Source organism: Orcinus orca, chromosome 4 (assembly GCF_937001465.1).
Source record: "Orcinus orca chromosome 4, mOrcOrc1.1, whole genome shotgun sequence".
NCBI classification, from domain to species: domain Eukaryota; kingdom Metazoa; phylum Chordata; class Mammalia; order Artiodactyla; family Delphinidae; genus Orcinus; species Orcinus orca.
Window position 1 is genome coordinate 13,958,305 of NC_064562.1, and position 27,067 is coordinate 13,985,371.

General features: G+C 38.8%; 1 protein-coding gene and 1 pseudogene across 3 annotated transcripts in view; both read left to right on the plus strand.

Annotated features, from left to right (window-relative positions):
- The window catches only part of GRID2 (glutamate ionotropic receptor delta type subunit 2), a 1,386,623-nt gene that overhangs the window by 810,074 nt on the left and 549,482 nt on the right, over nucleotides 1-27,067 (plus strand). For all 3 annotated transcript variants that reach the window (XM_004276975.4, XM_049709175.1, XM_049709174.1), the window contains exons 6-7: nucleotides 4,761-4,934; nucleotides 12,055-12,216. In XM_004276975.4, coding sequence (XP_004277023.1) covers nucleotides 4,761-4,934; nucleotides 12,055-12,216 — 336 coding nt within the window. The remainder of the gene's footprint in view (nucleotides 1-4,760; nucleotides 4,935-12,054; nucleotides 12,217-27,067) is intronic.
- LOC105748359 (DNA replication licensing factor MCM4-like) lies at nucleotides 13,151-18,096 on the plus strand (annotated as a pseudogene).

The following is a 27,067-nucleotide window of genomic DNA, read 5'->3' on the forward strand; positions in this document are numbered from 1 at the left end:
GGTTAAAACTCAGAGATCAAGCATATTTTCTGTATTTTCATCCCTAAGAAAAACCATCTGTCCACGTATCTGTGGTTAGCACTCTTGCTTCTACATGATTCTATTCAGCCACCTCATTCTCTCTGAAATATGCCTCAAGAAACTTGAGTCTTGCTACCTTTATTTCATTTACAGGCCTGTTTATAATGGATGAATCACAATTTACCTGAGTTTCCGTAAAATAAGAAACATGAATTTCTCGAATTTGCTAGGAAGATAATAAACTCTAAAAGGAGCAATGACAACAACAAAACCCAACAACATGCACATGCCCATTTTGATTGAACATGGAAATCGTGAATCTCACTAGTTTGGTTTGTGTAGCTACTATTTTGTTGCTAATTTTAAAATGGGTTGCAAACATTTATTTAATCTTATTGCACCAGTAGTTTCTCAGAGAGAAACTATAAATCAAAGTTGGCATTGTGCATCATCATACAAATTGATGTCAAAACTTGAGAGCAATATATTGTTTTTGCTTGCATTGTGTGCTGTAATAATGAGAGGCTATGCTAGTTCATATGGTATAATCAATCATATGTTAGTAGTTGGTAATGGTATTTATCTTTTCCCTGCAATCAGTCGATCCAGCACAGAACAGCCTTTCCATATAAGTACTGTCATCCCTTCAGGGTCCTGAAGGAGATGGTCTAGCACTTTATTTAAGTTTTACAAAAGTTAGAAATTCAGGTAGGAAGATATATACACTGTTTAGAGCAGCCAGAAACATAATGCTATAGTCACCCTTCTATTCCCTGATGATACCGAACCTGACCTTTGGCATCCTGAATTCTTATTTAAATAGTTTAAGGTACTATTCTCTGCTAATGACTGCTTAGTTCTGCAGTTAAGGAGAAGGGGGTTGTTGTTGAGATTTGAAAAGCCAATATGTATAATGAATATATATATATATATTTTTTAGTTTAGTGATTAATTGAACTGCTCACTACTAATCTGTCAAGCAGAAAGCTGCCATTCTGCTCCCCTTCCTGCTGCTATAGTCTACAGTTGGTTTTGTTCCATATTTCATAATATATGTGTAATTATTTCATGTTAATATTAAACTTTATGGAAGCATTAAAGGATCATCTTTGCTAAAGCATGAAGAATGTAAACATATCAGCAATGCAGCAACAGCAATAAGCATACTCTTTTCAAATTATACCACATAGTACACTGCTTAATATCATTACTAAAATCTGCTTTATTTAGAATGGGTAAAGTTATTAAAGCACCGCAAAGTCTATACTCAAAGTTTCAGGTATCTATCTTTAGAAGACGTTTTGGTGAAATCTTGCCATTCATTCAGTTTTTCATTTATCAACCTTTAATGAATACCCACTGTGAGCCAAGAACTTTGTTCAATGTTAAGAGATAAAAGAATGGGAAAAGGAGGAAGCGGTCCCTTCTCTGAAATAGTTTATATAATATAGATTGGCAACCAACCTAATAGATTTTGAGAGTCTTTCCTTCCCTAGAATTCTATTAACTTACGCCTAAAGCTGATACCCTACAAGGATTCAGGAGCAATCCAATTCTCCTAAAAGATTTGTTCTGGGAAGTGGCTGTTTCTGGCGGAGTTGTATCCCTATCAGATATTTTCGCTTTCCTCTTCCTTGGCTCTTACAGTTCAGAGTTTGCCCTACATTAAACTGTCACAGTAAAGTGATAAAAATCTTTCCTCGGATATATTCATTTGATTCTTAATAATTTTTGATTATCCATGTAAATTATTTTGGGGGTAAAAGACAGTATGCCTTGCTTTTAATGAAAAAAAATTGAGAAAAATTAGGTATACTAAAACATATTTGTTCATTTTTCATTGCAATATTCTTATTTCATAAATGTACTCATTCAAATCAAGAATACAAAAAGGACAAATAATTTTATAATTTACCTTCTTTAAATTCTTTCAAACTCAGGAAATTTCTGTCTCTTTCTAAAGAGTAGCATATTTGGGTAGTACAGGGGGCTTGGTAGAGTATGTACTGAACTGGTTCTTCATATGATTATTTAAAAAACTCAGATATTTTAACATTTAAAAAATTCAGCACATTAGAATAATGTAGATTCCAAAAGATTATACAATAGTTTCATATTTTAATGAAAGCAGTTTATTTACAGATTTATTTTTCATTTAAAAGTATCTCTTGATAGATTAAATATTCACTTGGCTTCCGGTGTTTATATGACATTGCATCTGTCACTCTTGAAATGCACCTTTTGGAATGCAGAAGTAAAGTTCTTTAAATATAAAATAGCTGTCTGATCAAGTTTTCATATCACTATCAAACTAATTTTGAGATCAGGTGTCAAAACTAAAACTGCAAGTGAATTTTTTGAGACAGACTGTCTGTTAGCTTCATTCAGAATGGCAGATTCTTTCCTCCCAGAATATTACTTTCTTTTCCCTTCCCCAAATAATAATAGGCAAAATATATTCAATTCAAATTGACATTTTCTCAAATATAGCTTAGTCGCTAAGACACCTGTGAACTTCAACTTTTAGAACCTGTTAAAGGTAACCATCCTCTTTTGTGGGTTTAAAAATAGTCCTCTTAAAGACTGTGGCTCATGATAGATGAGTTTATCATTTCTTATAGAATCATCAGACTATTAAATGCTGGAATAATATATCTTTATAGTTTTAATTCCTATCACTTATGCATATTAATCTAAATAATTCCTGTAAGGAAAAATGGATTTCTTGTGTAATTACTTCAGAGAGTGTCTCTTTTGATGACATTTATAAATTCATACTATGAATAAAGGGTATTTTGAATGAAGAGCTTGGAATCTCCTTGGTTCCTTATTTATGAATGAGAATGACAGTATCTGAATCAGAATGTAGTTTTTAGCAGAAAATGAGATAACAGGTTAAGTACTTAGTATTTTGACCAAAATATAGCAGGGTCTTAATAAATGTAAGTTTTTATTCTAATGTGCTGATTTGTAGCTCACCATGGTTGGAGCATGTAGAAATGGTGCTGTTTGACAAAATGTTGATAAATCTTAGTATTGCTAAAGAAAAAATGACCATGTATATAACACAACTTAGTCAATATTATGCGAAGAGTGGTAGAATTTTTTCACTGCCTTTTTAAATGAAAATTCCCATCTGCACAATACGACATTTTTAAAAATGTAAAGACATTGAATAGCAATAATAATTAATTTTGAAAGTTTTCTAGTTAAATTTCAGGCTTAAAATGAAGTTGACAGACACCGTTTAATTTTATTTTGTGAGTAGATGACAGAGACTTAAAAAGTGACCTGCTTTTTGCCAGACAGAAATTTTGGGGGCCAGTGAAATGACACGCACTAAAGAAAAAGATGGCATTTTAAACTGAGAAAAATAATTTTTTATGGTACATTAAGGATTAATCGACTGGAAATCCAGGATATTACACTGTATATAGCTGATGGCAGGTGTTATTTTATTTTTAGAGAAATCTATATTTCAGAAAGATCATAAATAAAAGATGAATTTTAAAGCTAATATATGCTATAAGAAAGAATAATATGTGATTAACGTAGTAAGGAAAGAAGAAAATTTACACTTGTAAATCATCTTTTTCTCTTTCATTATTCTGTAATAATTCTTTGAAACAAAACTGAGAAGTGCTCATTGTATTCCAAAATGTATCATGTGTCAAATTTTTTACTTCAGATGCCATAAGAATCTGTTGAAACCAATAATATGTTAATTACAAAGGCTTCATTGATTTAAAAGGTTCCAAATGGACACCATGGAGCACAAACTACCTAAGTAAAGACTACATTAAAGCTAAAATTTATTCTGATCAGTCCTATTCTAATTCCAATTAGAATAATGTTCAGTTAGAACAGATGTACGTTATGAAAATATTACGTTATTTTTATTACTTTTACATCCATGATTGAGTCAAATCTTAAAATTTAAGTGTGGAATTGGGAGGTGGCAGGGAGAAAGAAGTAGAAAATGCTTTTCTTTGAGTTCGGCACATGCTTATATACAAACTAGCATTAATTTGGATAAACATCACTGGAGTTCACACTGCATTAATCAACAGAATTTTTCATCTTTATGTTAAGAACACAATTACATACTAACTTATCCATTCAGCAGTTAGTGAACACTCTGTTTTATCCTTTATTTATTCTTTACCAAGAGAAATGTATGAGTTAACACCAGTAGTTCTGAGACATAATTGGGAAAAAGTCTTAAAAAATAATATCTCCTCATTCTCTCTCTACTTGTCTTATTTAAGAACCTCATTTTTCATTGCTAAGAACAATATATATTATTCTTACATTATAACTATCTTCCTAGGTAGTCAAAGTACCTTGAAATCCATTAATGAATAATTAAGTGTAATAGCAAGTTATTTGCGACGTTTTCCCATGTTTAGACAACACATATTTTTCTGAAGTGTTCAACATATTATAAACTTATTATTAATAAAATGTGTTTAAGTCGTTTGCTCCATTTGAAATTATTTAGGTATTAATAAATGATATACATAAATGCATATAATTTAAAGCACAGACAGCAACTACATATGAGTCGATTATTTTAATGAACATGTGTTGTTGCTTTCATTTGGATGTGGGCTAAGCATTATGCAAATGTATTACAGTAATGGAATCTCTTAGCATTTCCAGATAACAACTCATTAATAGTTTTGTGTTTCTGTTACTGTATTAAAGCATTTCTAATTCTTCCATTTCTTATCTTATAGGAAATAAATGATGTGGATGTACAGGAACTTGTAAGAAGGTCAATTGGAAGGTTAACCATCATTCGTCAGACATTTCCAGTCCCCCAGAATATAAGTCAGCGATGTTTCCGTGGCAACCATCGAATATCTTCAACGTTGTGTGATCCAAAGGATCCATTTGCTCAGAATATGGAGGTATATTCTAAGTCCCTGGATATTCCTTCAAGGATGTTTTGTTGGGCAGTTGTAGAGAGAGCTTTTCCAGTGGCATTGCACTCAGAATTGTACACATTTCCATTTTCTGAACTATTCTCCTCTTCCAGCAATTTCATAAGTCTGATGGGGAGAGTGCTAAGAATCTGTCTTTGATCATTTTGACCTCATTACAGCAAAATATCTACTTGTTTAATAAAAATACAATAAGTAAACGTTTTTTAATTCTTTTCAGCAAGTAAATCGATAGCATTTCTCATGGTGAATTTGTGATTGATACTCCTTAATGCCAAACTCCAAATTATTAAGCTAATCAATTTGCTTGCCTTTTCTGGCATAACAAGGATATAGACGTTTATTCTTTTTTAAAGATTAATTTCTGATTGGAAGAACTTCACCAAAAAAAATTTAGAAATCCAAAAAATGCTGTAGTGTTGTAAAGTTATATCCAACTCGGAGGGGATATAGCTGAAACCTTTGCTATTCAGAATACAACAAAGAATTTGAAAGTAGATGAATACAATCTCTGAGCAGCAAAATAAAGAACCCCAAGTCCCTGAAGCTTACTCATAAGAATGCCCTTGTAATACTCACCTGGAGCCTATTTCTTTTTCTTAAGGAAAATCCTATCAGACTTTTTTGTTTTATTTCTCTTTGCACTGGAGTTCTCAATATGTCAGTCTGATGGAAGTTTAACAAAGGCAGGCACATCAACAAGAATAGGGCTCCATAAGAAGCACTCGAGCTAGGCAAGAGACAGGAAAAGAGAAATCAAACAGATACACTAGGGCTTCCCTGGTGGCGCAGTGGTTGAGAGGCCGCCTGCCGATGCAGGGGACACGGGTTCATGCCCCGGTCTGGGAAGATCAAACATGCTGCGGAGCGGCTGGGCCCGTGAGCCATGGCCGCTGAGCCTGCACGTCCGGAGCCTGTGCTCCACAACGGGAGAGGCCATGACAGTGAGAGGCCCGCGTACCGCAAAAAAAACCAACAACAACAACAAAAAACCAGATACGCTAATTCAGATATCCTATCAGAGCAGGACTTTCCCTGTAAAACAACTCTATATCATAAAGCAGTTCCTAAGAGTACCACTGTAGAATATTGCTAGTATATTAGTTAATTTTTAAACAGTATCGCTGAGATATCAACAGAGATTAAAGTCATGATCAATTTCATAGGTTAAAAAAATGATATATTCCTTCAAAATGTTTAATATCAAAAACATTTTAGTACTTAGAGATGTTTAGTTTGAAAAGCTTGGGAAAATAATCCTAGGAGAACTAGTTTGTTCCCAATAATACTGGATAAATAAGTCGACTTGGCAAAACTACTTCTTTGTTTGAAAGTTAACTCCACAGCTTCCCTATTTTTAGTCAGCTTTGAATTTTTTTAGATAAATTACCATTTATCTAACCATTTCTTCATACTTATTACCATTGTAATGAGCCATGTGTATTTACCAGGCAGCTGGCTCTGGGATCATTGCCCATAGAACTTTCCTACTAAATTTTAAGCTCTTTTAGAATAGGTTCTCTCCAGAACCAGGCATCATAAAATCACATTAACTACTTGTCTATTTTTCTTTCTCCCATCATATCTACCATGGTGCTTTGCACCTTTGTAAATATTTGTGGATTTGAATGTAATTGATAAGAACGCAGGGGTCAAAGTAAGCTACTCAAGCCTAAACAAGGTTTAAGTTTCATACTTCCAGTGACCCATCTTTTCATATTAATTGGTCATGAATATAATTCATGTGGAAATGATAGAATTTTAAATAGAGAAAAACACGAAAGAACTTTGATTTAGAAAATCGTGAGATATTAAAGGCTGTTCCTGTCAAAAGTGGTAGTAGGAAATGGACAGATTGGGAAAGCAGAAAGTCATTGTATAGTATTTTAAAGCACATTCACCTAACAGCACAATCCTTCTGATTCAATTAATGAATTCCTTGAAATCAGGGAACAAATATTTTATTTATCTTTATATTCCCAGACCTATCTGATGAATTAAGGATGTACTGGAAGCACCACTCCTCCTTCCCTATACCTTCATCATACTCCCCTCAAACCCACAGATAGAAGAAAACAGGATGATTACTTTTTCTTTGTGCGTGTATTACATTTAGTGTCCCTAGTATATGTAATAGAATTAGACTGAATGTTTAATATATAAAAGGAAAACGGACAGAAACTTTTATATGTGAAGATTTATATAATGAAGTGTCTAAATGCAGGGCTCTTGAATTTAAAATGTCCCACTAAAAGCAAAGCATTTGATATAGAGTCTTGCCTTGGTGCATATTTTATCTCACTGAAGTTAAAGGAAACAACAAGAAAAGTACTTATTAAAAATTTGACCCCCCCCACCCCGAGGTTCCCTAGGAAAAGCAGCCCTCTCAACTTGGAGTCCATAAAAACAGTGCAGATAAAAATGATCACAGACATATCTTATCAGCAGGGTACAGTTAAAAAACAAACTAAGAAAAAAGCTATGAAAATATGATTCAAGTCAGCTCTAAAAATAGAAACCTAGCTATAAAATCACAATAATCACTACAACAGAGGAGAAGAGGGTACAGTGAGCCCATGTAGAGATCTCCAGGCTGTTACATATTTCAGTATACGTAGAAAGGGGAGTAAGATTTAGAAAGAACAAAAAACATGTTTCCTCAATCTTTAAATTAGTGCCAGAAAGACTAAAATCCAGGATTAGCTGAAGTTGCAAAATAAATGTTAAAGATACCTTTTAGCTATAAACAGATTTTTTAGCAATATATGAAGCAAGAAAGAAGTGAACCATTTACTGCTTGGTGAAACTAATGTTAGCTTGGCTGCCAATGGAGGGAAAATAGAAATATTCAAATCCTTTTGCTTCTGTTTTCTCCATCTAGGGAAACAGTGTCCTCAAATTGGAAAGATTAAAGTCGTTAAAAGAAAAGTAAATCGCTGGTTTAGAAGGAGCAGGGGTTTGCAGATGGTTAGAGTATACCTTGCTCCTCTAAAATGAGGCCTGAGAAATAATTGCTCAGAGCAGTAAATAAACCAGTAGATATGATCACAATATTGCAACTTAGAAAAGTACTTGAGAAGAGAACCCAAGTACAAGACATTGGTAATTGTCCCAGTTTTCAAAAGGAAGGAAAATAATCTGACAACCAGAGTTTAACATACTAAAATTAATATTTGGATAAATTGTAGACTATATTATTAAATATATGGTTTGGGGAACTTCAAATAAGATAATAGGACTTCCTTAAGAGCAAACACTGCCAGACTAAGTCCTACTTAATATTTTTTTTAGATTGGGAGAATGTCATAAATCTATTTATTGTATATTGATTTTAATGCAGTGTTTGACAAATTTCCTTATGAAATCCTTATGGGAAGACATTAAAAAGTCTAAATAAGTTGATGTCATTCAAACATTTTCACCAAAGCCTCCTAAGAAGAGAAGATGGTAAACACTCTGGCTTCAGATTTTTTTAAAAGTTCAAAATGTATTAAAGTTTCATTATTATCTTTAAAAGTTATAAAACATATGAGTTTCTTTGAAATTAAAAGTAATATTTCAAATAATTTAGCAGTTAAATTACTTTGTTTTCTCTCCAAATTGATAAGCAAAATTGATAAGCATAGAACATGCCCCAGATGTATTCTGTAGCTTTGAGTATCTTTAATACCTACAACTTTTCACCAGAGCTTCTTTTACCCTCAATTTGAGAAGTATGGAACTAGAGGAATATTCAAACCATGCTGATAAATATTCTACTCTTGAGGTGCAAGGAATTCTCTGTGGTCACCCAAAGAGTCTGTCCTTGGACCTAATATTTTCAAAATGTTTATAACTACACAAATGAAAATGAATCAAGTATGCCTCTCAGATTTGTAAATGACATAAAGCTAGGAGAGAAAGCTTACATTGTGTTACATTATCAAGATTCAAGTTGTTAATATTCACTGAGTAATATGCCTAAAAATTGAAATATGACAGAGATAAAGTATAGGTTCAAAGTCGATTACAGACAGTCTAGATGGATGAGAACTGGTTTGACAGTTTAAGGCTGTTAAGACGAAGGCAAACTTGACTTGAGTATAGCAGAAGTCATATTTGCTCCAAGCCACTCTAATGTAATCTTGGTCTCTATGTCAGAAGCATTTGGCTAAGATCAAGAGAGACAGCGTCTTATACTACTTTCTCCTAGTCAGCTCACATCTGCAATAATGTGTTAGTTCTGGGTACTAAACTTTCGACAGAAACACTGAAAAATAAGAGAAGGATGGAGGAAGAATGCGGAGATGATGAGCAGCCTAGAAATAATACCAGATGATAAACAACTGAAGGAAAGAGGATGTTTCAGGGCAAGACAAAGGAGTTGTCAGATATCGAAAGGTTGGCATGTAGAGGAGGTTGGTGCCCATGGTCAGTGAAGTCAGAAAACAAGTGTAGTAACAGTAGGTAGAGAAAAATGATTGGTCGACTGGTGGGATACTGGAGTTTAAGATGTGAGAGGAGTTGTTCATTTGGGTCTAGTAAATAGTCATTTGTGTTGGTCATGGCCAGAGTAGAAGTGAAGGTCATCTGTGTAGAAATTGAAGTGACCTTTTTTAGATATAAGGAGGCAGTTTGGGATCACTGTGAGGGAGGAGTCGTGAATAAAGAGTGACCAAGAGGTCAGTAGGTGCTGGCAGAAAGGGGCTGTGACATATGGCATAGAAATGAACACGAACCTCAAAAGAGAATAGGTACTTGCCTGAGAAAGAAGTAAAAGAAGGGGTAATAGAAAACTCAGAGAATGTCATCACTCCCTTTTGATCCTGCAGTTTAGGTAGTGGGGAAATGAGGAGAGGTAGTCATTTGTTGAAAACACCCGTCACATACCGAGTACAAGGCACTCACCTTTAAGCCCGTCATGGATGCTAAAGTGCATGCTTTATGGTGTGCAAAGGAGACTGTGCCACAAGAACTGTCAGGTTTGGATGGAAGCCAGGTTGGCAGGTCTCTCTTATCTTGACTTCTGTTAAACCTACCTGATGTTAAACTTGGCTTTCTTTGACTTCTTTTCCTTGACAACAGTGTATGAAAAACCAAATATATGCTAGGCTCTAGGCTAAGTCAAAAGGAAATAAAAAATAAGGGAAACAAAAGTACAAAGGGGAAACAATATGAGCCCTTGTCCAGAAAGCACCCATATTCTAGTGTGAAAAGCAGAGTTTAAAAAATCTTAGCATTATGATATGCTTCGGTAGAGGTATGCACCAAGTGGTATGGGAGATAAAATGAGGACTGCCCACCTAGACTGGGAGTGGGGAGAATCCTGAGAAGTTGTAAGGATAGGATTCACCCAGCTTGTGACCCATGAATTGAATACGAGAGGAAGTTAACTAGATGGAGAAAGATAAAGAGACATCAAAGGACGCTCCCACAACTATCTCATCTACACACTTAAAAGAAATCAGAGGGTGAAACAAAATAAAGCTAGGTTGCTAAGAACAAGGGAGTTGGAGGCAGTGGTGCAGGAGAGGTCAGAAAAGGCCAGATTATTGCATATTATTGAGAAATCATCAAAAGATTTGCTCTGGATTTTTGGGTACAGCTCACTCATCCATCATGTTTCGTCTAGGTTTACCTTCGGGGTCTTCATAGTCTAATTCAGATGAAGTTTGATTCATCAGGTACTTTTAACATCAAGTCTCACTCTTCGTTCATTGCCAATCGCACCATCCCTCCTAGTCCCTCTAGTAATTACCTGGTGGCTGGGTAGCGGGGTAGGGGGTGGTGAGAATGAGAATATCCTATCCTAATATTTCCTTATAAAGAACAAACTGGAATTTCACTTAGTGCATAAGAGGGTTCAAAGTCTGTTTAAAGAAAGGTCTACAAGCACGAGTGGATTTACCTAGCTTTGAAAGAAAACTCAAAAGGCACTGTTAGGAACTGCTTGTTAACAGTTGTTCCTAGTATCAAACTTTCAGCATCCTAATAGTTGAAGCTTAGTACAATGCTGTGTTGTGGACAGAAAATTTCATAAGATTCCTTCATGATTAATTATAAGGAAAAGGTAATCAAAGTACTGTCCCCTTTATTTGCAGGAAAAAAGTGTGATAACAAGATTTAAAAATCTGAGAAAATTGCTTAAACTGGATTTAATTTTTATAGCTGAGTTCTTATTTTTTAATTTTCTATTAGAGTTTTCCTTCAAAGAGGAAATAATATAACATTGTTATATTATTTAACCTCTGTTATTGACCTTGGATATCTCTTGGTGTCTGTATTTTTAAAGTATTGTTTATAATTTATTTGAAAAATAAATACCATCGGTAATTAACAGTGAGGATACTGGTTCTGGCAAGACTTAAGTGTAAGAGTGCAATACAGCTTATCAAACACGTGTATAATTCATTTTAAATCTATATAGAGGGAAGATAACATGATTACATTAGAAGAAGAAAGTTAATGTAAACACACATTCACAGTGAATAGCTTATGATATTTGTCATGTTAATTAATTGCAATGCACATGTATATTACTTTGTATAGACCCTTGATCATTGTAATGTTTATGAATGGTGCTGTTTCCTCTTACTTTTTTCATTACTTTATCTCCAGAGGCACAAATGTACAGGCAGATGTCTGCTTCCTTTTTTTTTGCACCTATGACACTCATCTTCTATGTAAGATCAAGTTGATATTTCTCCGTCTGAATAACCAGAATGCAAAAACTTGACATATTCAGAAAACGTATTGTTCAGTTTGCCCTTCCAGTCTTAAGCCCTTAGATCCTTACCTCCTCAGAAAGAAATAAGGACTACTGATTTTCTAAGGTCTGACACTAACAGCCTAGCTCTGTCGAAACTTCTCTTTTTTATCTTCTCTTTCACAACTAAATAAGCTGAAAAAGCAATTGGGGCATACAATCAGACAAGACTTCATTCTCAATAACAAAATTGCCCAGGAAATGAAAAAAGAAACCTTCTGCTTAATAATAACCCAGTAAACCAACTATCTGTGAACGGAAGCAACTGAGCTGATGACTTTCTCCTTGTTCTTGATGGTTGGCATCAATGATTCTAATGATTACTGTCTAATGTCTTTTCAGATTTCAAACCTTTACATATATGACACGGTGCTTCTGCTTGCTAATGCTTTTCATAAGAAGCTGGAGGACCGAAAGTGGCACAGTATGGCTAGTTTGTCATGTATCAGAAAGAACTCCAAGCCCTGGCAGGGAGGGCGTTCCATGCTGGAGACCATCAAGAAGGTAATTTCTGAATAACCTTTCTTTTTTTTTTATTTTTAATTTATTCATCCATTAGTTTTTTGTGTTGTTGTTGTTAATTTTATTTTTTTAATGAAGTATAGTTGATTACACTATTGTGCCAGTCTCTGCTGTACAGCAAGGTGACTCTTATACACATATAGACATTCTTTTTTAATATTCTTTTCCATTATGGTTTATCACAGGATATTGAATATAGTTCCCTGTGCTAAACAATAGCATCTTACTGTTTACCCATCCTATATATAATAGTTTACATCTGCTAATCCCGAACTCCCAATCCATCCCTCCACCACACCCCCTCCCCCTTGGCAACCGCAAGTCTGACTAGCATTTCACTCTTCCTAATTTTTATGCAAGGAGGAACAAGAAGTCATTGTTTAATGAGATATCTTTTAGTAGGATTTTTTTTCACTAATGTTGCTGCCTATTCAAAGCACAAAACACTGTAATAGGTAAATGAAATATTTAAAAAATCAAGGTCAGAAAATCATATACGTCTATGAAACAGGGAGCCCTTATTTATTTATAAGGAAATTTTATGCAGGTAAAAAATTAGTTGTTGAAATATTTTAATGTACTTTCATTATATCATTAGGGTCAGAGATGCTCAAATTATTTTGGTACCTGCCACAAAATACAAAAAGTTATTTATTTATTTTTCTTTAAACTACACCATCCACTGAAAAAAATAAACACTAGACCTAGGTGTTTTTCAGTTAGATGATGCATGGTAAGACATTGGATGTGATGATCTTTAATTTACCTGACAACAAAAATATTCATAAACAGTTAATCTTTTACAGCATTTGTGAACTATTTGGGGTACTTGATGGCATTCTTCTTCTTCACTTTCAATGTGGTATTTAGCGTGGCTGTGACCTGCTTTGGCTCAGCTACCTGCTCCATTCGCATAATGTTGTTTAGCTCCTCTCAAAGGTATAAGCATCCTGCAGTTTATTAGCCTCTTTGTCATGTCATCCTTGCTGGCATTTTCCATTTGTCTCGCACAGCTTCTTGGATTTAAAATGAAATGATTAATAAAACAAACAAATTTCTCCTGTACCCTTTACACAAAGGAGACAGCCGTTTGGAAGTTCATATTCTTCATTTTATGCATCCTTTTTCTTTCTGCATGTGTTTGCCTTTTTCTCCTGAAATAGTTAAGAGAAATAGCTAGTCAAATGAAATATGAAGTATTTAGAAATGCCAGAGAAAAATCTAAAAATTAACATTAAAAGGGAGCTAGATGTACAAAAACCAGAAAGTAGAGGGAAAAATGTTTCAAATAGAGAAAAGCCTGGATCTTCCTCTTGGTACTGTATCCTCTTTGCAGAAGAATCACTTTAATGAGAATTTAGGCTCTTATCAACAGAGGTGCTTGAGAATTAAATGTATTGAATATATTGGTAGAGGAGGATTTTTCAACTGAAAAATGAGTAAGTCAAATCTAAGCTCAAGGTGTTGCCAAAATCCCCCAGCTCTATCTATGTAGAGAGCTGGCAGGTATGAATCCAAGGGAGATTGTTGAACATGGTTCTGATCCTGCCAATTTATTAATTCATGGTGTGTCTAGGATGCAGGAACCTGAATATATTCATTCTTCGGAAGCTGTCTCACAAAGACAGAATAATTGTTTGGGAGGTTGCTTAGGAGATATTTATTTAGTGAAAGTATCAGTAGGAGGGATAGAGAGACACTATAATAGGTAGGTATTTCTTATGGAGCAATTCAATGTGTAAAATGTTGTTAAATTTATAATCAAAACAATGATTTCATATGATAATTATGAAATTTTATTTTGGGAGAATATTTGCATATTTTTCTCCTGTAAACTTTCAACCCGGTGGCACTTTTTAAAGGAATATATCCATTCTGTGTATCTAGAGACAATGTTTGAATGCTATGTTTGATTGCAAATGTTCTATTTCATTATTTTTTTCTCACATTTCAAATTGCCCTTAAAAACGGAATTAAGGGCTTCCCTGGTGGCGCAGTGGTTGAGAGTCCGCCTGCTGATGCAGGGGACGCGGGTTCGTGCCCCGGTCCGGGAGGATCCCACATGCCGCGGAGCGGCTGGACCCGTGAGCCATGGCCGCTGAGCTTGCGCGTCCGGAACTTGTGCTCCGCAACGGGAGGGGCCGCAACAGTGAGAGGCCCGCATACCGCAAAAAAAAAAAAAAAAAAAAACGGAATTAAGTTTTTCCCATCATATTACTTTGCCTCCTCTGAGTGTCTTGGTTATCCCATTTGGATGTCCAGGCTGATGACACTTCACAAAACAAGAGAATTTGAGAAAAAGTGTGCTACTCACACAGGGACTCCTGGGGAAAGCAGAGTGGGCCCATGCAGGCCCAGGCTGGCTTGAGCAAAGCACTGTGAATGGGCTGGGCATTTCAGTGGTTAGGGATGGGGCTAAGAAAAGTTCCCATTTATGTGGGCTGGAGATTTTTGAGGCTTAAATTTCCCAGGGGTGTTAAAGAAGGAGGTGCAGGATGGGCTTTCTTAATCAGCCTGTCCGTATGTGGAGCCAAATAAGAAAGGAAAAGCAAGGCTTAAAAAGAAGTCAGGGGCTTCCCTGGTGGCGCAGTGGTTGAGAGTCCACCTGCCGATGCAGGGGACACGGGTTCGTGCCCCGGTCCGGGAAGATCCCACATGCCGCGGAGCGGCTGGGCCCGTGAGCCATGGCCGCTGAGCCTAAGCGTCCGGAGCCTGTGCTCCGCAACGGGAGAGGCCACAGCAGTGAGAGGCCCACGTACCGCAAAAGAAAAAAAAAGTCAGCAGCCAGGCCTCACAAATGAGGTCAGGCTCTTTATTACAATGTGAATATTCTAGTGATAAAATTCTTAATTACATTCAAGTAACCACTGCATTCCTATATTCTGAGCATGCTCTATACACTTTACAAAGCCTATGTACTAATGCAAGGAGTACAAAGAATTGATGTCCATGAATGGACATGGTGTCTATCTATATAGTTATCTTTTTATAACCCTCAGAAAAGATTTAGAGTATTCTTCATACATGTTTTCATTGTATTTATTCCTGAAATTTTGTAGGGTTTTGAGTATGCGCATCTGTGCCTGTATACATGTGTTTGTGCACACTATCATAAATAAGATATGTTTCCACTATATTTTTGAACTAGTCATTGTAGGTACATGAGGAAGTTATTGGTGTTTGATACATTTTGTGACTGACCTGATCAACTTGTTACTAAACTCCAGATTCTTACTTCTTTCTTTGTAGTTTATTCCCGTGTGTTTTTCAAGTAGATATTGATATCATCTTCAAAAAATTGTCATCACTTAATTGTAATACTTTATATCTTTTTAAACCTTTAAAAAAATTTTCTTGGGGCATCTGGGAGCACAACCTGCCAGGTGCATCTGGAGCCCTGTGGGCTTTGGAGGCGGCCAACTTCCCCTGCTGCAAGTGAGAAAGCCAGGGCACCTCCATGTCAGAGACGATGAGGCCAGGATTCTACCTCTACGGGAAAGCTGCAGATGATGCTGACCGGGCCTGGAGCTGACCTGCAGAGCCCCGCTGCACCGGACACATTATTATCCAGCTCTCCTGTGATGCATTCTTCAGTGATTCCTCTTGATTTTGTTGTCAGTTCACCACTGACATGTGGCACTCTCAGCTCTTGGATAGAGAGAACTCCGAGCAGTGCTGTTAGGGGCACACCCATGAGGCAGAGGCCTGACCTGGGTTCTGCACAAAACGTTCTGCAGGTGGATTTCCAGTATGGGCCAGTAATAGAAGATAGAGTGGCCAGTGAGCAGTTTCTAGGCCAAAAACTTCTGATTTGAGGAACAGATGTAAATATGGAAACCTGCAAAACAAATTTGCAGAGATTTTATTGACTCTCTGGCTTAAAGAAGAAGAAAATACTGCCGTAGATATTGCTGAGCCTCCGTACATGCAGTTACTTGGAAAAACTAATATTATCGGGAAGCCATTTTTAAATGTAAACTGTGAACGCATAAAATCATTTGACAAAAATCTGAATAGACAGCTCATCTGCTTCCCACTGGAAGTTATCCTGACTTTTAATATCACTCTTGATGAGATCTTTGACAGTTACCTGACTCAATCTTAGAACATCAGATACGATAGGACCATTCAGTGTATTGGAGATGAAGAATATGAGAAACCTGAATCCAGAAGACGTCAGTCAGCTCATCACCATCAACGTGATGATGATCAGGGTGTCCCAGCTGATTCCAGAGATGCATGGGGCCTTCTTCCAGTGCCAGGTGTGCCCTCCTAGTGGAGATGGACCTTGTCAGAGTATGGGCATGCTGCCATACCACCCACAGTGTGGTGCTGACCCAGGACTGCTTGTCACGTTCTCTGACAAACAGATGATCAAACTCCAAGAGTCTCCTGAAAATATGCCTGCAGGGCAGATGCCTCATGCTGTCATTCTTTTGCTCACAATGATGTTGTTGACAAGATTCATCTTGGGGACAGAGTGAATATCACAGGCATTTATCCAGCTGTTCCTATTGAATCAACCCAATGGTGAGTAATGTGAAGTCTGTCTACAGAACCCTCATTGATGTCATTCATTATCAGAAAATGGATGCAAAACGTCTGCACAAAGGAGATGAAGAAGTAAAACAAACTTTTTTTCAGAGAAGCATGTGGAATTACTTAAGAAACTTTCCAGAAAACCAGACATTTATGAGAGACTTGCTTCAGCCTCAGGTCCAAGCACTTAAGAACAGGAAGATTTCAAAAAGGGAAACTTGCTTCAGCTTTTCTGGGGAACAGGGAAGGATTTTAGTCAAACAGGAAAAGGCAGATTTCATGCTGAGATCAACATCCTGCTGTGCAGTGACCCTGGGACCAGCAAGTCCCAGCTCCTGCAATGTGTATACAACCTGGTACCCTGGGACCAGTATGCACCTGGGAAGGGCTTCAGTGCAGTCAGCCTAAGAGTATATGTGAAAGACCCCAAAAGGAGGCAGCTGGTCCTGCAGACTGGTGCCCTTATCCTTAGTGACAGTGGCATCTACTGTATTGATACTTGAAAAGATGAATCAAAGTACAAGACCAGTGTTGCTTGAAGCCAGGGAACAGCTAACTCTCCTTACCACAGTGGCTGGGGTTATTTGCAAGCTCAATGCGTGCACATGTGTCCTGATAGCAGCAAATTCTATTGAGTCTTAGTGTAACGCTAATAAATACCACCTTTGAAAATATCCAGCGACTTCACACCTTATTACCCAGGTTCGGTTCCAACTTCCTCATGCTCAACCTCAGGATGAAACCTGTGGCAGGCATCTGGCTCACCACCTCGTGGCTGTGTACCGCTCGAGCAGGGAGCATGTGAAAGAGGAGTTCATGGATACGGCAGTGCTAAAGGACTGCGCTGTCACAGCACTGGATGCCTAGGTTGAGTCAGGAAGCCAGCCAGGCTGTCACCAAAGCTCAAGTAGAGGAGGAATGGTTTCTGCATACCCTCCAAAGCTGGAATCGTTAAAATGGCTTAGCAGAAGCCCATGCTAAAGTATGATATTCAAATAAAGTTGAAGCAAAGATACAGACCTCTACAGAGAGGCTGTAAGCAGTCTGCTACTAACCCCCAGACTGGCATTGTAGACATATCTATTCTTACTACAGGAATGAGTGCCATCTCTCCTAAATGGAAAGAAGAGTTAGCTGAAGCACTGAAAAAAACTTATTTCATCTAAGAGTAAGACATCAGCCCTAAAGCGCCCACAACTTTTTGAAGATGTTTGGGAACAATCTGACATAGCCATTACCAAAGATATATTTGACAAAGCACCATGTGCCTTGGCTGAAGATGACTTTTTGACAGTGATTGGAAAAACTGCTCGCTTGCTCTGAAGCTCTGAGTGTTCAGGTCCTCTGCACTTGGGCACTGACTTTGCTTCCATATATGTGTATGGCATATGGGCCAACAGAAAGAAATTCTTTCTCCTTTTTTTTAACATCTTTATTGGAGTATAATTGCTGTAAAATGTTGTGTTAGTTTCTGCTGTAAAACAAAGTGAATCAGCTATATGTATACATACATCCCCATATCTCCTCCCTCTTGCGTCTCCCTTCCACCCTCCCTATCCCACCCCTCTAGGTGGTCACAAAGCACCAGCTGATCTCCCTGAGCTACGCAGCTGCTTCCCACTAGCTATCTATTTTATATTTGGTAGTGTATATATGTAAGTGCTACTCTCTCACTTTGTCCCAGCTTACCCTTCCCCCTCCCTGTGTCCTCAAGTCCATTCTCTATGTCTGTGTCTTTATCCCTGTCCTGCCCCTAGGTTTATCAGAACCATTTTTTTTTTTTTTTTTTAGATTCCATATATATGTGTTAGCATAAGGTATTTGTTTTTCTCTTTCTGACTTACTTCACTCTGTAGGACAGCCTCTAGGTCCATCCACCTCACTACAAATAACTCAGTTTCGTTTCTTTTTATGTCTGAGTAATATTCCATTGTATATATGTACCACATCTTCTTTATCCATTCACCTGTCGATGGACACTTAGGTGGCTTCCATGTCCTGGCTATTGTAAATAGAGCTGCAATGAACATTGTGGTACATGACTCTTTTTGAATTATGGTTTTCTCAGGGTATATGCCCAGTAGTGGGATTGCTGGGTCTTATGGTAGTTCTATTTTTAGCTCTTTAAGGAACCTCCATACTGTTCTCCATAGTGGCTGTATCAATTTACATTCCCACCAACAGTGCAAGAGGGTTCCCTCTTCTCCACACCCTCTCCAACATTTATTGTTTGTAGATTTTTTGATGATGGCCATTCAGACTCGTGTGAGGTGATACCTCATTGTAGTTTTGATTTGCAGTTCTCTAATGATTAGGGATGTTGAACATCCTTTCATCTGTTTGTTGGCAATCTGTATATCTCCTTCGGAGAAATGTCTCTTTAGGTCTATTTAGGTCACAGCCTCCCTGGAGGGGAGCTGTGGAGAGTGACCTGTGCTTGCTCACAGGCTTCTTGGTGGCGGCAGCAGCAGCCTTAGCATCTCATGCCCGTCTCTGGTTTCCGTGCTTTTAGCTGCGGCTCGCGCCAGTCTCTGGAGCTCCTTTAAGCGGTGCTCTGAATCCCCTTTCCTCCCGCACCAGGAAACAAAGAGGCAAGAAAGTCTCTTGCCTCTTCGGCAGATCCAGACTCTTTCCCAGACTCCCTCCCGGCTAGCCCTGGCGCACTAACCCCTTCAGGCTGTGTTCACGCCGCCAACCCCAGTCCTCTCCCTGCGCGCTCTGACCAGCCCGAGCCTCAACTCCCAGCCCCGCCCGCCCCGGCGCGTGAGCAGACGAGCTTCTCGGGCTGGTGAGTGCCGGTCGGCCCTGATCCTCTGTGAGGGAATCTCTCCGCTTTGCCATGTGCACCCCTGTTGCTGCGCTCTCCTCCGCGTCTCCGAAGCTTCCCCCCTCGCTTCCCCCCTCGCTTCCCCCCTCCGCCACCCGCAGTCTCCGCCCGCGAAGGGGCTTCTAGTATGTGGAAACCTTCACGGCTCCCTCCCACTGGTGCAGGTCCTGTCCCTATTCTTTTGTCTCTGTTTATTCTTTTTTCTTTTGCCCTACCCAGGTACGTGGGGAGTTTCTTGCTTTTTGGGAGGTCTGAGGTCTTCTGCCAGCGTTCAGTGGGTTTTCTATAGGAGTTGTTACACATGTAAATGTATTTCTGATGTATCTGTGGGGAGGAAGGTGATCTCCACGTCTTACTCCTCTGCCACCTTGAAGGTCTCCCTCCAGTACTTTAAATATATCATGCCACTCCCTTCTGGCCTGCAACATTTCTGTAGAAAAATCAGCTGATAGCCTTATGGGGGTTCCATTGTATATGCCTCTTTGTTTTTCTCTTTCTGTCTTTAAAATTCTCTGTTTAAGTTTTGCCATTTTAATGATGATATGTCTTGGTATGCGTCTGTTTGGATACATCTTATTCAGTACCCTCTGTTCTTTCTGTACATGGATATCTGTTTCTTTCTTCAAGTTTGGGAAGTTTTCAGCCATAGTTTCATCAAATACATTTTCAACCCCTTCTCTTTCTCTTCTTCTGGGACCTCTATAATGCAAATGTTGGTACACTCAATGTTATCTCAGAGATCTCTTAAACTATTCTAATTTTTAAATTTGTTTTTCTTTTCACTGTTTTGATCAAGTGATTTCCATTATCTAACTTCCAGATTACTTATGCTTTCTTCTGTATTACTTAGTCTTGTATACATTCCTTTTAGTGTGGTTTTTCATTTCAGTTATTTTATTCTTCAGTTCGGATTGGTTCTTTTTTATATTTTCTAGTTCCTTGTTAAAATTCTGTGTTCTTCTGCTCTTTTCCCTAATTCAGTTAGCATTCTTGTCATTAATGCTTTAAATACTTTATCTGGTAAATTGTTTATTTCTGTTTTATTATGTATTTTTGAGGGGTTTTCTCCTGCTCTTTCAATTGAGACCAATTCCTCTGTCTTCTCATTTGCTTAACTTTCTCTGTCTCTATGAGTTTAGGGGAAACAGTTACCTATTGCAGTGTTCAAGGAGTGGCCTTACATGGGAGCATCCGTGTATAGTCTGTGTGTGCCCAGTGCCTTTGGTGGGAGAGCTGGATTTGACATGAATGCAAGTCACATTTTTCCTCATGGTGTGCTGGTAGCTATCAGCTGCCAGTGACTATTGCCTACCGATTGGGGATGGGGTCAGATCCAAAGTTGCTGGAACAGAAGCCCTGAAATTTGGGTACAAGGTGGCTCCATTCCCTTCAAGTATGTGCTCTCCCCTCTCTCAGCTTTGGCACCCCTGCCCCAGAGGAGAGCAGTGCTGGAGCAATAGGGGCCCATGTGGGCTCTCAGCTCATGATGGGGCGTGGGCTGCAGAAGGTTGGCTGTAGACAGAGGTCCAGGCTGTCTCTGGTGTGCTGCCTGTGTAGTGCCAGCAATGGCTGCCCCCTCCCTGCCCAGATGCTGCCCCAGATCTGAGTCGCCTCTGTGTTCCAAGTCTACCACTTTCCTCAGTCTTGGCAGCCCTATATCCAGTGCAGAGCTGTGACATGAAATAAGCAAGGCTGGAACAATCGAGAGGCTCAGGCTGGGGCAGATGCTAGGTTGGTCGCAGAAAACCCGGCAGCCACTAGTGCGGTCTCACTCTGCCCTCTCCACGCTGCCTCAGGAGCAAGCCAGAGGATGCACACTCTTCATGAGCTGAGTTCAGGCTTCCCACAGCCCCCCTGTTAGTCTCAGTAGCCCTCCAACCAGCCAAGGGGGCTTTTCTGCCCTTTGTCAGACCTCAGGCCTGTGGAGCCCAATATGTGACTTGAACTGCCCATGCCCCAGGGAGGATGTCTGCCCATGTAACCTCCCTTTTCCTCTGAGTCCCCTCCCACGGTCACAGATCCTAACTTGATAATTTCTCTGCTCTTCTACCCAATTACATGTGAAATCTTTCTTAGAGCCTTGGTTGTATCGGAGTCTTTCTACCATTTTCCAGTTAGTTTTCAGTGAGAATAGTCCCACATGTAAATGTATTTTTGATGTGTTCGTGGGGAGAGGTGACTTCTATATCTTCTTATTCCTTTGTCTTGATTGATCTCCCCTTGTTGATTTTTTTTAAAATTGTGTACTTAGAGTAATATAAATATATTACTTTGCTTTTCATGTTAAGCACTATGTACCATTTAGAATTATAAACCTGAAGGACAGAGCGAACATTTAGGAAAACATAATGTGTCTTACTAGAAACAGTATTGACTTGGAATATAAGATAGCCTTTTGACAAAAATGTGTGCAAATAAACTTTTTGCCACAAGAGCTTTGAAAATATAGTCAATGACCTTGGAATAGTCTTCTTGTGGACTCTTCAGTGTATCCTCAAATTCAGGGCATTTGAATCATAAAGTGGGTAAAATGGTGTCAATTTTAATTTAATTTAGTTCCACATACATTTTTTGAGCAATCACTGTGATATGCATGTGTTATATTGGACACACAGCTTACGTCGTCTAGAGGAAAATGTATGAGGCACAAGAAGGAGGCTTCAGTTCAGGTTCCTCAAATAACTAGTTGTCTGGGCCTCAGTTTCTTATTCTCTGAGATGTAGACAGCATGACCAAAATGTTAGTAGTTTCTTATTTCCTGCTCAGTTTGCTTCAAGTTTCTATTATGAATGGATATTTGAGTATATATGTATATTTGTAAATATGTATGTATATATCTGTATGCACATACACACACATATAAATGTTATATGGCAACTCAAGTTTTCCTAAACATTTTACACAAATTAAGTTTTATGTTTTTATTCTTTTTTATTTTTTGGCATAGTGTATTCTAGTATTTATCTACAAATTATATTTCTTTTCTGGGTATAAAATGTAGTATCTTCTTTCTCTCAGGGATTTTTCTCACTGAAATTAACTTATGAAACATGAGGGCATCAGGGCACACTGCTGAGTCAGGCGTCTCCCAGTGTGTTCACAGTCTTGCTGGGCTTATGTTTATTTAACGGGGTATCCTTAATTACCAAGCATGTTTGCAGGTTGCAAGGAACCTAGGAATATGTATAAGGAAATTAGACAAGTGTCATTAATATTTGATCTATATGATCTTCCAAAAGTATCTCTCAGTTACTTTGCAGTTTCAAATATAGGGATAAATCCTTCTGCCTCATAAAGAGAGTGAAACAAATACTTAGGAAATTTTCTTTCTTCTTTTTTCCAACTTATCCTATCCATAAAGGAACATCAAACTTCTGCCTTTTCAGGAACTGATTATCCAGTGGTAAATTATTCCTGACCTTTGATCTACTCTTTTTATTTTTCTTCTCTTCTTCTTTTCATATTTGATACCCACTGGTATTTCTATACAGAGTGTGTAGGATGAAATCTAAACCAATTTACATGGTATTTTTCAAAAGGTTTACTCTGGAGGCAATTATTACTGTCAATTTAATGGACATTTAAAAACTATATGTGTTATTCATACTATCAATGTCCCATTAGCTTATTTTAAATGTTTAGAATCAGCTGTATCAAGAGATTTTTTAAAAAACTGCAACTATGCATGCACAAAGATAATGACTGCTCATCACCACCTGGCCAGCACACATTTTACCAAGGCTCTGATTTCAGTATTGAGCTGAGGATAGATGAAAACAAAAAAAAGCTCAAACACATGGGAATATTTTTAGGCAAGCAAATATCAGAGAGGTTAAGTCTGAGACAGATAAGAAGGGGCTTCAGTTAAAGGGTTTAGTTGCTTGAAATACTGACCTCTCAAGCACCCTTTATATCCACGTGAGAGAAGGTTTTACTAATTGCACAGGCTAACAGCTCATTAAGAATACAGCATAGGGGGAGATCTTCAAGATGGCGGAAGAGTAAGGCGTGGAGATCACCTTCCTCCCCACAAATACATCAGAAATACATCTACACGTGGAACAACTCCTACAGAACACCTACTGAACGCTGGCAGAAGACCTCAGACCTCCCAAAAGGCAAGAAACTCCCCACGTACCTGGGTAGGGCAAAAGAAAAAAGAATAAACAGAGACAAAAGAATAGGGACAGGACCTGCACCAGTGGGAGGGAGCTGTGAAGGAGGAAACGTTTCCACACACTAGGAAGCTCCTTCGCGGGCGAAGTCTGCGAGTGGCAGAGGGGGGAGCTTCGGAGCCGCGGAGGAGAGCGCAGCCACAGACAGGGGTGCGGAGGGCAAAGCGGAGAGATTCCCGCACAAAGGATCAGGGCCGACCGGCACTCACCAGGCCTAGAGGCTTGTCTGCTCACCGGCTGGGGCGGGCGGGGCTGGGAGTTGAGGCTCCGGCTATGGTCGGAGCGCAGGGAGAGGACTGGGGTTGGCGGCGTGAACACAGCCTGCAGGGGGTTAGTGCGCCACGGCTAGCCAGGAGGGAGTCCGGGGAAAAGTCTGGACCTGCCGAAGAGGCAAGAGACTTTTTCTTGCCTCTTTGTTTCCTGGTGCGGGAGGAGAGGGGATTCAGAGCGCCGCTTAAAGGAGCTCCAGAGATGGGCGTGAGCTGCGGCTATCAGCGCGGACACCAGAGACGGGCATGAGACGCTAAGGCTGCTGCTGCTGCCACCAAGAAGCCTGTGTGCGAGCACAGGTCACTACCCACACCTCCCTTCCCGGGAGCCTGTGCAGCCTGCCACTGCCAGGGTCCCGGGATACAGGGACAACTTCCCCCGGAGAATGCACGGCGCGCCTCAAGCTGGTGCAACGTCACGCTGGCCTCTGCCGCCGCAGGCTCGCCAGGCACTCCGTGCCCCTCCCTTCCCCCGGGCCTGAGTGAGCCAGAGCCCTCGAATCAGCGGCTCCTTTAACCCCATCCTGTCTGAGCCAAGAACAGACGCCCTCAGGCGACCTACACGCAGAGACGGGGCCAAATCCAGAGCTGAACCCCGGGAGCTGTGAGAACAAAGAAGAGAAAGGGAAATCTCTCCCAGCAGCCTCAGGAGCAGTGGAGAAAATCTCCACAATCAACTTGATGTACCTGCAAATGTTGAATACCTGAATAGACAACGAATCAGACCAAATTGAGGAAGTGGACTGTGGGAGCAATGATACATATATATTTTTCCTCTTTCTCTTTTTGTGAGTGTGTATGTGTATGCTTCTTTGTGTGATTTTCTCTGTGTAGCTTTGCTTTTACCATTTGTCCTATGGATCTGTTTATTTATTTATTATTATTATTTTTAGTATAGTTTTAACGCTTGTTATCATTGGTGGATTCGTTTTTTGGTTTGGTTGCTCTCCTCTTTCTTTTTTTCTTGTCTTTTCTTTACTAGTTTTTTTTTATTTTTAATAATTATTTTTTTTTATTTTAATAACTTTATTTTATTTTATTTTTCTTTCTTTCTTTCTTTCTTTTTTTCTCCCTTTTATTCTGAACCGTGTCGCTGACAGGGTCTTGGTGCTCCAGCTGGGTGTCAGACCTGTGCCTCTGAGGTAGGAGAGCCGAGTTCCGGACATTGGTCCACCAGAGACTTCCCGGCTCCACATAATATCAAATGATGAAAGCTCTCCCAGAGATCTCCATCTCAACGCTAAGACCCAGCTCCACTCAATGACCAGCAAGCTACAGTGCTGGACACCCTGTGCCAAACAACTAGCAAGACAGGAAAAAAAAAAACACCCATTAGCGGAGAGGCTGCCTAAAATCATAATAAGGTCACAGACATCCCGAAACACAACACCAGATGTGGTCCTGCCCACCAGAAAGACAAGATCCAGCCTCATCCACCAGAATGAAATCAAATGAAAATAAGGAAACATATGCTTTAAATGATACATTAAACAAGATGGACTTAATTGATATTTATAGGACATTCCATCCAAAAACAACAGAATACACTTTCTTCTCAAGTGGTCATGGTACATTCTCCAGGATAGATCATATCTTGGGTCACAAATCAAGTGCTGGTAAATTTAAGAAAATTGAAATTGTATCAAGTATCTTTTCCAACCACAGCACTATAAGACTAGGTATCAATTACAGGAAATAATCTGTAAAAAATACAAACACATGGAGGCTAAACAATACACTACTTAATAACCAAGAGATCACTGAAGAAATCAAAGAGGAAATAAAAAACTACCTAGAAACAAATGACAATGAAAGCACGACGACCCAAACCCTATGGGATGCAGCAAAAGCAGTTCTAAGAGGGAAGTATATAGGAATACCATCCTACCTCAAGAAACATCTCAAAAAAGCAACCTAACTTTACATAGAAAGCAGTTAGAGAAAGAAGAACAAAAATACCCCCAGAGTTAGCAGCAGGAAAGAAATCATAAGATCAGATCAGAAATAAATGACAAAGAAATGAAGGAAACAGTAGCAAAGATCAATAAAACTAAAACCTGGTTCTTTGAGAAGATAAAATTGATAAACCGTTAGCTACACTCATCAAGAAAAAAAGGGCAGAGACTCAAATCAATAGAATTAGAAATGAAAAAGAAGTAACAACTGACACTGCAGAAATAAAAAGGATCATGAGAGATTACTACAAGCAACTAAATGCCAATAAAATGGACAACCTGGAAGAAATGGACAAATTCTTAGAAAAGCACAACCTGGTGAGACAGAACCAGGAAGAAATAGAAAATATGAACAGACCAATCACGAGCCCTGAAATTGAAACTGATTAAAAATATTGCAGCAAACAAAAGCCCAGGACCAGATGGCTTCACAGGTGCATTTTGTCAACATTTAGAGAAGAGTTAACATCTATCCTTCTCAAGCTCTTCCAAAATAGAGCAGAGGGAGGAACACTCCCAAACTCATTCTACAAGGCCACCATCACCCTGATACCAAAACCAGACAAGGATGTCACAAAAAACAGAAAACTACAGACCAATATCACTGTTAATCATAGATGGAAAAATCCTCAACAAAATACTAGCAAACAGAATCAAACAGTACACTAAAAGGATCATACACCATGATCTAGTGGGTTTTATACCAGGAATGCAAGGATTCTTCAATATACTCAAATCAATCAATGTAATGCACCATATTAACAAATTGAAGAATAAAAAGCATATGATCATCTCAATTGATGCAGAAAAAGTTTTCAAAAAATTCAACACCAATTTATGATAAAAACCCTCCAGAAAGTAGGCATAGAGGGAACTTACCTCAAAATAAAGTCTGTATATGACAAACCCACAGCCAACATTGTTCTCAGTGGTGAAAAACTGAAACCATTTCCTCTAAAATCAGGAACAAGACAAGGTTGCCCACTCTCACCACTATTATTCAACATAGTTTTTGAAGTTTTAGCCACAGCAATCAGGGAAGAAAAAGAAATAAAAGAATCCAAATCG